The sequence below is a fragment of the Pteropus alecto genome, unplaced genomic scaffold (genome assembly GCF_000325575.1).
Source record: "Pteropus alecto unplaced genomic scaffold, ASM32557v1 scaffold22, whole genome shotgun sequence".
NCBI lineage: Eukaryota > Metazoa > Chordata > Mammalia > Chiroptera > Pteropodidae > Pteropus > Pteropus alecto.
The window spans coordinates 19,316,427-19,329,655 of record NW_006434839.1 but is presented as its reverse complement, the minus strand read 5'-3'; the positions used below and the strand labels follow the sequence as shown (position 1 = coordinate 19,329,655).

Sequence of the window (13,229 nt, the reverse complement as noted above, 5' to 3'; positions counted from 1 at the left end):
GAGCCGCGCCGCGCCAGCCGGGCTGCAGCCGCCGCGCACCGAGGGCTGCTATGGGGCTGGAGACTGAGAAGGCGGACGTCCAGCTCTTCATGGACGACGACTCCTACAGCCGCCACAGCGGCGTAGACTACGCCGACCCCGAGAAGTTCGCGGATTCTGGCCAGGATCGAGATCCGAACAGACTCAACTCGCATCTCAAGGTGAAGCCTGGGGTGGGTTGTAACCTGAGCCTGAGGCTGGTCCAAGCCCCCGCCACGGCCTGGGCATGCGGGTGTCCCCTCTACCCCTGCCCTAACCCCTCACCCTCACCACTGGGTCAGCCCCCGCGGGGTCCGTGACCTGGAATCTACCAGCCGCTGGCTGCCTGCGTAGCCAGGAATTCTTAGCCAAATTCCTGTGCGCCTACCGTGACCCTAATAGAAGATAGGGCATCCCAGCAAGTCCTTTCTTGTTGCTTCTCCCGCAGGTGGGCTTCGAAGATGTGATCGCGGAGCCCTTGTCTGCGCACTCCTTTGACAAAGTGTGGATCTGCAGCCATGCCCTCTTTGAAGTCAGCAAATATGTGATTTACAAGTTCCTGACAGTGTTCCTGGCTATCCCCCTGGCCTTTGCTGCAGGAATTCTCTTTGCCACCCTCAGCTGTCTGCACATCTGGTGAGAACGGGCATAACGGGGTGGACAAGCTTTCTAAAATATAAGAATGTTCTTTGCCACCTGCCCTCTGTCCTTCCCTCTTCCAAGTGTGCTTGCCCGGGAAGGAATTCACATCAGCTCCAGATACAGTGATAATAATGGAAGACCTTGAAAGGCAGTGAGCTTTCTCTAGATTCATAGGTTGAGTTAGGAGTTTAAATAGAAGAAGGAATGTCCCTCTGTCCTCGGATGTGATTTTCCTTTGAATGCTAAGGCCCAGCTAACTGGAGTCCAAGCTTCCTGCCACAGGCTGCTCTCTCATGGGGCTGTGTTATGACTTGTGTCTGTGGTTTTGGGCAGGGCTCTTATTTATAACATCACCTTTTATTCAGTCACCACCTGTGCTTGGGGTAAAACAAAAGTAACCTCTGAGCAGAATGCCAGTGGCAATATCACTGGACAGGGATGTCAGACCTGTTAAGCAGTGCTATAGAGGAATGGCCAGGATGAGACCAGAGGAGATTCAAGGTGCTGCAGTTAAGATGAGCACCCCCCGCACCCCCTCAACCACAAAGGAATGAAAACTCAAACTGCAAGATAGTGAAATGAGAAGGCCTCCAAGTTAACTTTTTTTCTATGAGAAACAAATGGGAGTGGCATCTAGTTAAAGGGAAAATAAATACAGAAACACTGATCAGATGTTTTGAGTAACAAACACAAAATGCATCACATATCTTTGGAGAACAGTTAAAAGCATTGTAAAATTTTTAAAGGAAAATGTCGTATTTTACCAAGAAGTTTGGTTGTTTTACAGGATATCCACTTGAGGAAGAACATTCAGATTATCTCTAGTATGGCAACAGTTGCCGAGCTTGTGCTTTAGGGCCTTCCTGGTGAAATGTATAACTCCAGATGCCTCCGTGCCTTTCCCAATCACTTTATATGGTATTTGCTACACCCTAACACAGACCATTGTTAAAAGTTATAAAGTTATTCTCATTCCCCTTTATCATCTGAATCAATTTCGTTAGTCAGTTAGCTAGCTGTTTAGTGCAACCAAGGAAATTTATTGAATAGTTTGTGTGGGGCACTGGGCCCAGGATGAATAAGAGGATCTGCCTTCAGCTTCCTCCCAGTATATCAGGGCACCTGGCTAGGTAGAAGTGGGTACTGAAGAAACTCACTTAAATCTGTCAAAGAGGAGGGAGACATGGGGAAGGTTTGTAGAGTGAAGAGTCTTAAAAGGCTTTTAAAGAATAAATAAAAATTCACCAAATAAGTAAAGGATAAACAATGAATACCAATTCTTTTGATCATTAAAGGTTATAAACAACTAAACTATGTTGAAAGTGCCAAAAGACTGACAAAGAAATGAAAATCTTTGCCTTTACACATCAGCAGATCCACAAAAGCCAGATGTATACAGGTAGCTCATATTTTGACATTTAGCACATAGATTTTTAAAGATGCCTAAGTAGCCTATAAAATTTTGGATTCCTAATTATCTAAACCTCTATGTCATTTTCTCACTTTCGAAAATATGAAAAACTGAGTAACCACAAAGCATATTAAGAAGTGTTGACTATGAAGGTATTTGGAAATATAGAGTGCCGTGTTTATAGTCAACAAAGCTAGGTTTTTCTAAAGCACTTGTGGAAGAATTGAAAACAAAAGCATTCTCATTTTCTAAATGGTGGAAAGATACAAGTAAAACTACAATTAACCAAATGATGCTTCTTTCCACCTGGCTCTCCTGAGAATGATAGGCGTTTTTATGTAGTGCTTCCAATGGTGAATCATCAAACCACTTCTTTTTCAGCCACATAAAATGTATTATTTAACTTTAGCTTGTTTTTCAAATTACATTCATGTACGACATTAATATTTAACCATCATACATTTGTCATCAGGCAGCCGTGATTGCAAGTAGAGGAGTAACTGCAAATAAAATGCTTAAAAGTTAGTTTATACCTCGATTAAACAGATTTATCATTAATAGACTACATTCCTGTGACACGGTAAGAATGGATCAAGGAGAGGCTTTATAGGAGAACAAACCTGTTTCTCTTTATTTTCTGTCCTTTTTCTTTTTTTTTCTTTTTTGATAAAAGGTGGGGGTTTATTGTTTTACCAGGAAGTTTGTGACCAAAAACTGAAAATATGAAGTAGTGGGTTTTCCAACCACATCACATTATCACAAACTGATCCAATTTCAGATTCTTTAAACAAAACAACAGCAACACAACAACAACATCAACAAATACCCAGAACTCAGTCTGGTGATGTTGTACCTACGTCATTAGGATCCAAGTCTCCTGAGACAGCCTCCAGTTGGTAACTGCAGGTTATTGGTCATAAGTAAATCATATCAAAGAAATGTGGCTGGAGCACCCTTACCCCTTATTTTTGCTGGGATGCAATTCAAACGCGTGGTCCCACTGATGGGAATGCAATAGTAGCAGCTTCATTTCCCAGAAGCAAATTGCTATAACAATGCAATCTGCATGACGCTATAGTTAATACAAAGCTAAATAAAAGTCTTTGTCCTAAGCGCTTTATTATTCAATAGAGGAATATATAATCTTATAAATTATCAGACTGGATCAATTCAAATTGCCTGGAGTTTCAGAAAGGGAGCTATTTGGGATGTTGAGGACGTGATTTCATTCTCAGAGGATCATTGGGTCCTCTGATCCGTAGTGAGAGAACAACTTAACAACTTAAAGAAAATAAAATTAAATGAGCGCACCACATCCTATGAACAAACTGAAGTTCTTGAATGTGGGCTCTGGCACTCTGCTGAACTGGAAAATCTACTTTTGTCCTGAGTTTAATTCCCTCTTAGGACATGGGCACCTAACAAGTTATGGGGATAGAAAATTCCTTAGCCTAAGGAAGAAAAGAAAGTGAAATATTTTCTGAATGAAGTGGATTTGGTTAAGAAGCTTTCTGATCTAAACTTAAGTCTTATAGTTTGTGAATTTGAGATTATTTTGTTATAATTGTTTTCATTATGTATTCTGACTTCGAAATAGTTCTATTTATTATTCATTATAATGACAGCATTATATAGACATCTCAAGGGTGCATACGTGTTAATGCTGATAGCCAATCTGTAAGATTTCCTGTTCTTACTCTAATTTGTAGTGATTTACCCAAAGCCACAGATAAAATGAGAAATGTAATGGAATAAGAGGTCAAAAGTTGCCATCATTCAGATTTATATTCACCTATTTAGCTCTGAAACACCTAGTAATTAATTCTCTTTAAAGATTGCTTCAAGTCTTTAGCGCTTGGAACAAAACACAAGTTAAGACAATATGAATAATTCAGTATTCTAAAAATGACCCGGTCAGACAGTTCTCTTATCTTTCCTTCACTTTAGGCTAAGTACTACAGACTTTTATTTAAAATTACATTTTAATAGCAAATCAAGAAAATCAACCTTATTTCCTTGTACCTACCCAGGTAATAGTAAAAATTCCATTGAGGCTATGAGCAATGCCTGAGAATTTACGGACATTTCTGTGCTTAAAGAGCAGAGCACCACTGCAACAGAAAACATTACTGAGAGGATTATACAGAAAACCAGCCTGAGGAATATGAGAATATGTAGTTATGTTAAGAAAAGGCATATGGAAAAAATAATTTCAGAAAAGTCAAGTTTTTCCTGCCTAAGAGTTCTGATATCATTGCAGGGCTCTTTTAACTATACCACACAGCCTTTTTCAGTGTATATAATTACTGTGGAAAATAAAAATAAACGATAACAGAATGATAAATTCACTTCAGCTCCAACATTTACCAAGGGTCAAGGATGGCCTCACTTAAAGAACTTCTAGTAGAAAAGACAGAACCATTAGGCTTAATTTATGATACTTTTTGGTAAATTTGAGCATTATGAAGTTTGTTTCAGTACTTTAGAAACACAAAGAAAAGGAGTGTCCAACCCTGCCTGGCCCAGGGGAGAGGGAAGCAGAATGAGGTGACAGGAAAGGCTCAGGAAATACAACCACAGGGAAATATGAAGAGTTTAGCAGATTAATGTTTAGGGGCAGAGATCCGGTGGATAAATTCACTATTTTATTTATTTTTTTGTTTTACTGATTCAGATAGCACCAATGGAAACGTTATTGTTTCTCATCTACATGCCTGTTTGTTTCTTTAAGCAGTATGTCTTCTGTGTATCTCATCATTATGTAGGTCATTTTTATTTATTTGTTTCAAATGTTCAGCCAAATTTAGATGAATTAGGCCATTATTATATCTTTTCACACATATGCAAGAGTCAGTGGCCTTATTTAGTAACACCAATAATCCTTATACATCTGTCTTCCTCCATTCCAGGATTATAATGCCTTTTGTCAAGACCTGCCTAATGGTCCTGCCTTCAGTGCAGACGATATGGAAGAGTGTGACAGATGTTCTCATTGCCCCATTGTCCACGAGTGTAGGACGCATCTTCTCCTCTGTCAGCTTGCAACTGAGCCATGACTGAACACTTGGACACCAGGTCTGGAGATTCGGATACTGTAATACTTTCTTTGTTGTTATAACATAAAAACACTACTGTTCTGTTCATTCCCCAACTGTTCTAATTAAGAAAACTGTTAAGATGGGAAACCACAGTTAGAAATGTTATTGGCAAATCTTTCCAAATAATGCTTTTCTCATTAATAATCAAGGATTTCATGTCTAACTTTATAATGAGAATATTGCAGTAGGTTGGCACTTAATTTTAAAGGCAGACAGTTTTTGCTTTAGTATAAAAATATACATTTTATCATGATGAATTTATTATGATCAAGGGACATTTCTCACAAATAATATAATGGTTTTATCTACAACTGTCATAAAAATAGAGCATTTCTTTCTTTCTTTTCTTTTCTTTTTTTTTTTTTTTTTTTACCTCTGGAAGTAATATTTTTTAAATTGCCTTGGCAGGTAAAGTCATGGACATACTTAGCAGAAATAAGATATACAAATATCCTAGAGATTGCAATAACGAAACTGTACAGTGGTGATAGGGGCTATCAAATATAGTAAAATAAATGTGAAAATAGATTCAAGCAAATGGGTTCCTTTAAATAAGATATTGTTAACCTATGGGCCTATTTAACAAGATGTTTTATTTTACTGTATATTTTGCACTTAATATTAAATGTTGCTCTAATTAGATGGCTTTAAAGCACTTTTATTATATTTATGATCTTATTGAGCTAATATATAGAATGAGTAAATGTATGTTTCACCAGGAACTTCATTGGTGAGATTGCACTGTCTTGATTATGTAAGCATATATATCTTCTCTGGGGATAGAATGTAAAAGAGCAATATACTAGGCTTTTCTTTCTAACTTTTCCAAGAAAAACCCTGAAATGTTTTATAATTAATGTTTATCTGGGTGTGATCTTAAAATAATCTGTATCTAATTCTTATTTCGTCTAGCCAGAAATTCAACATGTATGCTGCATTCCTGTTAATGTTTCACTTTATCTTCAAGTAATATTGGTGCTATTTAATAATATTTTACAATAAAGGCTATTTCTGACACATAAGTACAATTTTAACTACAGTGATTCATGTAGATTTACAAGAAAGTTGTCAACTTGTTGGGCCCATGCTACTGATTTATATATAAATTAAACACTAACAGCTACAAACTTTTAATATGTTGTCTAATATGGGTTTTGTTACACAGTATAAAATTATTATCATTTTTGAACTTTAGAATCCTATTTCAATGTTTTCAGTCACTGTTGTCTTAAAAATCTCATTATTCCAAAATGATAGACATATACAAAAGTTGCCTATGTTGTGAGTGGTTCCTATAATTTACACAACTTAAAAGTGTATAAATGCTCAAATTTCAGAATTACTCTCAGAACCTGAATTAACATTCCTTTGAATATCTTCATGGATGACAAATATTCTCTCAATGAAGATTAATTTTATTTTTCCATATTGCCAGGACTAGTAAATATAAAGGATGATCAAACTGGAATACTATTGGGGACCAGAGCAAATGAATAAATTATGAAACTCATTTTTTTTTTGAAGGTAGCCTCAAAAGAGACTTTTTAAAACTATCTTAGGCCATTACAACATCTTTAGGAAAGGCCTCATGATTATTACCTTAAAGCATTACCACTCACTTGACTGCTTAGATTTTATTATGTTAGTTAAAAAGGTCAATCAGTCTCATGACTTTATAATTGCAGCTTGTATTTAAAGTGTTTTTTTAAAAAAACATTTGGAAATGTCGAATGGCCAAAGTATTTGATTAATAAAATATCTATTTAAATAAATCATGAGCTTCTGTCTTTTCAAATAGCTACTGGCAAGTTTTAAAGTCAAAATATATACACAAAGTCATATAACAAAACCTATTAACTTTTAACAAGTGACACATATGATTTCCTGATTTCCGAAAAGCATTGAATACTTTCAAAATGAATTTTTATTGAGATTTGCCATTAACTGTTTCAAATACTGAAATTTTGTACCAAGCGGATCCAGGTTTCATATGCAAACATGTCTGTTCTTTTAGCCAGTGTCGGGGAAAGGTAGGTAACAAGACTTTCCCAATATCCGTAATAAACTTTCTAAAAACTCATAAAATATATTTATTGCTTTTATTATATTAAATATAGAACTGATCAATAAAGAACCTTATTAAGTTAATTTTACCTTATTAATAACTCATAACAGATAGAAAAATACATGAGTTAGTGTTTATTCAGGAATATATTTGTGAAAAAATTATGAGATTGATAATTTAATTCTGTTTTCCCAGCACTTAAAAGGGTTCCCTTTAAATTTTTCTATCACTTGATGAATAGTATGGAATAACTTGTTCACAAACCCATCATATTTCATCTTCTTCATGAAATAAAGTATCTTGCTAATCCTAAATAAACTGATATTTCTGTTTTTAATTTTTTAAGTAAGAAAGTAAAACAATATAAATCACATGTACTTGAATACTGGTACCATGAAGCCTGACTAGGTTCCAAAATTATTTTTGGAAAGTGAGTATATAAAGAGTAGTTGCTGATATTGGCATAGATTTTCTTGTCAGTTAATCTGGAAAACTGACCAACTTCTAATAACAAAGCAGGTGTTGCCTTTTTAAAATACTCTTTATAGTTTCAACAAACTTTTAAAAGTCTCTCTTTTCAATAGTTATGCACATCCCATGAATTTATTTAGAGGCCTTTCTTGGGAAACTGTTGGCACACAGTGCAACGTACATATGATGTATTATTTAATCATACACTTTAAACCTATTTGATTTTATTAACCAGTGTCACCTTTAATTTTATAATTTTAAAAAAATCTCAAAAAAAAAGAAGACAAAGAAGAAGAAGAGCCCTACCCTCCAGGTCAAGCATTTGGATTCCAGTCCCAGCACTTTGATTACTGAGGTCTATCGCCTCCTGCAAATGGTTTAATCTCGGAGGTCTCAATTCTCTTATCTTCAATGAAAAGATTGGACTAAAGTATCTCTTGGGAGCATTCTAACTCATTGTTTTCTGTGACTTCAGTAGGGTGGAAACTTGGCTATGTATATATGCAAACCAATCTATCTGTTCAGTCCAGGAATTTTTAAAACTCATAAATTTTCTATCAATTAGAGGGCTGGTGTGCTTCAAATACAATAGTTAATACATTTGCTTTCACTCTTCGGTTGATTATGAGACTGTGTATGTAGCTTTGGTTCTTTGTGACAGGGATTTCTAGATTTATAACAATTCTAAGCCTTTATTATTGTGAAATTTTTCATCAAAATAATACATTACTCTGTATTTTAAATTAATTAAAATTAATTTTATTTGAAGATTTTTCTACCAAAATCAATGCTATACCACCATAATCATTGCTGTCTTCATTTTTGGCCTGGCTAGTTACCGCAATCTCTCAACTGGCCTCACCCCCAACCTTCAGTATGATCGTCTCCAATCCATCTTCCTCTGCAAAAAGAAAAAAAAAGTGCTCACATCAAGACTCTCATGTCATTCTCCTGCTTAAAACTATCAATTGTATGTGTGATTGCCCTTAGAATAAAATCCAGACACTTGAGTAATGTATTGAAGGCCTTCCCTATCAACCCATTGTCATCTTCGGCAACTTCTTCCTGCAGCCCTCATTGAGGTGCCCATGCTGCTCCTGGGTGCCTGGCTCTCTCCCATCCTCATGCCAGAATCACTCTTCTCCTCATGGCCTGTCTAATCCCTCTTGTTTCTAAAACTCCTCCACATCAAGTACCTCTTCTGTGCCTTCACATAAAATCTTGTACAAATCTCTATTATGATTTACCATACAGTAAAATTAACCCCGTTAATGAACCCCACTAGACTGAAAGTTAGGTCTAAAAAACGTGACTTCATTCTTGTTTCCTGGGATTCTAAAATGGTACCAAGCACACAATGAGTTCCATCAATATTTTCGGAATGAATGACTATGTGAATAAACAATTAAAAACTTGGGGTGACTTCTGAGCCAGAGTAAGAATCACATTTGACTTCATAATTTTCTTCATTTGTAAGAGTGGTTTGAAATGTACTGATTCTAATAAGATTTTTCTTCGCACCAGTTTCTCAGTCAAGGATCATTAAGTTAGTAAAACTAAAACAAACGTAAGCATTGCAGGTGTATTTTCATCTTTTGGGATATTGCCAGTTCTTATTCTCAATTCTCTTAATTTTATCTCACATCTTCAGGGGTAGGAAACACTAACACTCAGAAACTGGTTTGGAAACATACTTTTTGGCAGTTTAGAATGTTGCTCTTTCTTTTATTATGCTATTTCCTATTTCAAAATTTATAATACTGAAACATTTTTATAGCATTTTACAGTTTAGAAAACACAGTCCCATATATTGTCTCATTTGAATCCAGGACAAATTAAATGGCATAGTGGTGAAATCTTATAAATAATCAGCTTGCAACTTTGTTATTTTAGAATGTTTCTCTAAGATAACAATGGCCCAAAGAATTTTTACAAGATTGCACATTACTTTAAGAAACTTTAAAAGAATAAAAAAAAGTAGGTAGTGCTGTAATGAAAAATTACCACTGCTACATCAGGATTTGGTATATTTTCTTCCTTCAAGGTATATATGTATGTAGGGAGGACAAGGGAAGAAACTGGAGGAGGATGGAGCAGAGGCTAAGGATATACTAGATAATCAGGAGTAAAAATAATTTGGGCTTCCATAATTTAATCATCCCAATTTTCCCTCCCTGATCACCTTCGAATTACCAAATGAGCAAAAGAAGGCATCTGTTGTATTTTTAAATCATTTTATACTCACTCTTCAGCTTCTTTCTTCGAACTGCATCTGAAATGCCACCATTGGAATCTTATACCTAGATGTTTGTTTAAGTGAAAGATACCCTTTAGGTGGGGTAACGTTTCAATCTGTTAGCAGTCGATCGTTACTTCAGTATGAATGGACGTTCTAAAAGGAGATACTGAAAACTACATAAAAGACCCAAACATGAGGGCCTTGAGCAGAGACTGTATGAGAGCACCATACACTGATTAAAAGACAGCCACCAAACAGAAAATCAGGACAGAAAAGGGAAAACAGAAGTCTCCAATGACACAATCCTCATCTTTCGCAGTTTTGCTGTTGGACTCCTAGTAAAGGGGCAATGGAAATAGAACAGGGATGGAAGGATTTGAAGTCAGCTAAAGACTTTTCAATAAAGGAAAGTTGTCTATGTTTTAGTGAATGAAAAGGGCCCTGGGAGAGGTGTGAGGGCTCTGCGAGAACCATGTCCCCTGAAGAGAATTGCAGAAGAGCAAAAGTTAAAATGAAAACTGAACTACAACTTGTAACCATCTGTCTCTCTATGCTGTTGACTGCTGCAACATATCTGTAGCAAAGAAAGGAGACCATGCAGCAGTCAGAGAAATCAGAGGACACCACTTCAACAATTATCCAAAAATAGGACAGAGACACCTATCTGCCTGCACTAGGACGTGTTAGGTCACTCAGCTTAGCTGCATGGCTGGAGAAGTCATTTTGCCATTATAGGAAAAGGTAGGGGTGGAGAATTATGAAAAAGGAAGAGACATGATTCAAAGTGAGAAATGGCACGTAACCCAGGGTAAATATCTCTCCAGACATAAATGGATCAGGAGGAGATCAGAGCAATAGGTCATCTCTGGAGTATTCTCTTCTTTCCCTGTCTCTGAGTAGCTTGTCATCAAGCACCTGCCAGTAACAAAAGGGGTAAGAAGGGCAGTAAGCAGGTCCTGCTTCTCTAGCTGAATGGCACAGCAGTTCCAGCCAACTGCTGGCTCAGCTAACTGGGGCAGTGAAACAAGGAATCATTTGGAAAGTTGCAGGGATAAACGCACCATTACCCAGTGGGTCAAGTGACAAGGATTAACATGCTTCTTTTACTGGGAAGGAAATGGGTTGGAATCTTGATCTCTGGTACAAACAATAACATTTATGTTCGAGCATTTATTATCTGCTGGGTATTTATTTAATCTGCACAATAACCCTATGATGTAGGTTCTCTTATTATCCCCATTTTTCAGATGAGAGAACTGATGCCCTGCAGTTGAAGAATTTTCCCAAGATCACACTGGAAGTCAGGATTTGAGCCAAAAGAATCTGACACCAGATTTCAAGCTCTTAATCCCTATAGAGATTATCAACTATTTCTAGAATGTGTGCATGGTTGTTCTTTCTTTTTTATTCATCATTCAGTCATGTCACCTTTCATACTCTGAGAAGCATCTTTTTTTCCATTTCTCCCATCAGTGGAGTAAATTCCAAATCCTCAATGGTTAGAGCTCCCCTCATGTTGGTATCTGGGCTCCCTGTACTCTCCTCACCTGCCCCCTTTCTAATCCTTGAGCCTCTCCCAGCCCAGTATTCTGCTTTCCTTGGCACACTCTTTTCTTTTCTGTATGATCTGTGCTCTAGGCTCTAAACTCCAGCTAATGTCAAAAAAGGTGTTTTTTTTAAATGTCATTATTCTCATGTTTTGTAAATTTCATAAAATTTAACTACTTTTAACAAACTTTCTTAATATGTATAAAAAACACAATGATGATATTTCTCAATACTAGACACCTGGACACAAAATATTAATAATTCAGTAATAATTTCTATTTAAACAAAGCATATATTTTTCTAGATAAGGGCCATATTTTATATTTTTATGTAGTTAGAATTCTTGTTAGTTTGTACATCTTTAAATATGCGATGCAATCTTATTGTCAGTTATTTTATTTTGGAAATCCCAAGGAAAAACCGTATGCAAATTTAATTTCCTCCTATAGAATAATTTGCTCATGATAAATTTCCAAAGCAGAAAAACTGGATTTATGTATCCAATCATATTAATGGCTTGGTTATATATTATCGTACTGCTTTCAATAGTTTTTTACAATTTATAATTGCAATAGCAGTGTATGTGTGATAGCTTCTCTACACATTATCAGCATTTGTATGTATATATTTATATGAGTAAGAAGTTATATATATACAAAAATATCTCCATACACATATGTAATTTTTACTAAGGTACTAGATGGTATTACTGAACATTATAGGATTCCATTTTACACGTATAAAATTTTAATAAATATTTTTCTATAGTGATAATGAGTATTGTGATCCCCATGCTCATTTTTTTCTCTAATTTTTCATTCACGTCTAATATACTAATGCTGCCTCTCCTTTGCAATAATGATCATGCTGGACGCTTATCATAGGGTACGAACTTTGCATTTCTCATCATTGGCAATGGCCACTGCAGATCCAGCCACCCTTCTTTTCCTTTCCTCTTTCTTCTCCTCCCTGCTCTAATCCAGGCTAGTTAATTGAATATTTTAGATGTCTTTGAAGGGCGAAGGTTTACAACGTTTTACTATGACACAAAGAAAAATTAATTGGATCACAAAATATAATCTTGTTTTCTTTAGAATTTTGTCTTAAATGATCTAACAAAGTTTAATATTCTTTCTGATTGAAACTCTGTAAACTACAATGTGCCAAAATAAAGAAATCACCAGATGAAAATGTCTGTAATGACAAATTTTTTTACTTACATGTTTTCTCACAAAAAGACAACAGTAAACTAGTTAATATAAAAATAAGGAGCAATATTAAAAATAAGAATACATGATACTGAAATGCATAAAAAGAAGCATAAGACTCAAACAAATCTTCCTCTACAGTTTACGTGTGACCTGGCTGAGAAATCACAGGAATAGCACACATTATTTAGGGTTAGATAATATAAACAAGATGAAAATCTCTACAAAGTATCTAGCATATTTAATCAATTTCATGGGCTCCATGTGCAGGGTCCATGCAGGGAGTGGAATGATTGGAGAAATGGACATGATCAAAGTATTAGGAAAAAAAAATAACAGCAAAAAAAAATTTGTTATCATGTAGAAGAAAAAAAAGGGCAATCAACTGAATTATTTATATATATTTTATTAGACAAGAGGAAGATTTTCTGATGATTAAATATTTGAAAATAGACTTTTATAAAAAGAACCAGAGTTGTCAATATTACTTGTTCTAAAAGTGGTTAAATAGACATCTGAAACATGAAAA

The 13,229-nt window shown here is 35.7% G+C and overlaps 1 protein-coding gene across 3 annotated transcripts; it reads left to right on the top strand.

Moving 5' to 3' along the window:
* Positions 1–6: 6 nt before the first annotated feature.
* On the top strand, positions 7–12,270 carry CAV2 (caveolin 2). 3 transcript variants are annotated; one of them, XM_015588362.2, is made up of 4 exons: positions 7–200; positions 467–654; positions 4,981–5,146; positions 11,192–12,270. In XM_015588362.2, the coding sequence occupies exons 1-3, from the start codon at positions 51–53 to the stop codon at positions 5,129–5,131; spliced, it is 489 nt and encodes a 162-aa protein (XP_015443848.1). In that variant the 5' UTR covers positions 7–50; the 3' UTR covers positions 5,132–5,146; positions 11,192–12,270. The 3 variants fall into 3 exon arrangements, with proteins under 3 accessions (XP_015443848.1, XP_024901743.1, XP_006910652.1); XM_025045975.1 differs by having other exon boundaries at positions 11,166–12,270; XM_006910590.3 differs by lacking the exon at positions 11,192–12,270 and having other exon boundaries at positions 4,981–7,249.
* Positions 12,271–13,229: the final 959 nt, after the last annotated feature.

What these genes read in the sequence shown, in the direction of transcription:
- CAV2 (XM_015588362.2), top strand. Translation starts at nt 51, where the DNA reads ATGGGGCTGGAGACTGAGAAGGCGGACGTCCAGCTCTTCATGGACGAC. An exon ending in GACTCAACTCGCATCTCAAG is followed by an intron (nt 201 to 466) that starts GTGAAGCCTGGG and finishes CTTCTCCCGCAG; the next exon opens with GTGGGCTTCGAAGATGTGAT. An exon ending in CTCAGCTGTCTGCACATCTG is followed by an intron (nt 655 to 4,980) that starts GTGAGAACGGGC and finishes CCTCCATTCCAG; the next exon opens with GATTATAATGCCTTTTGTCA.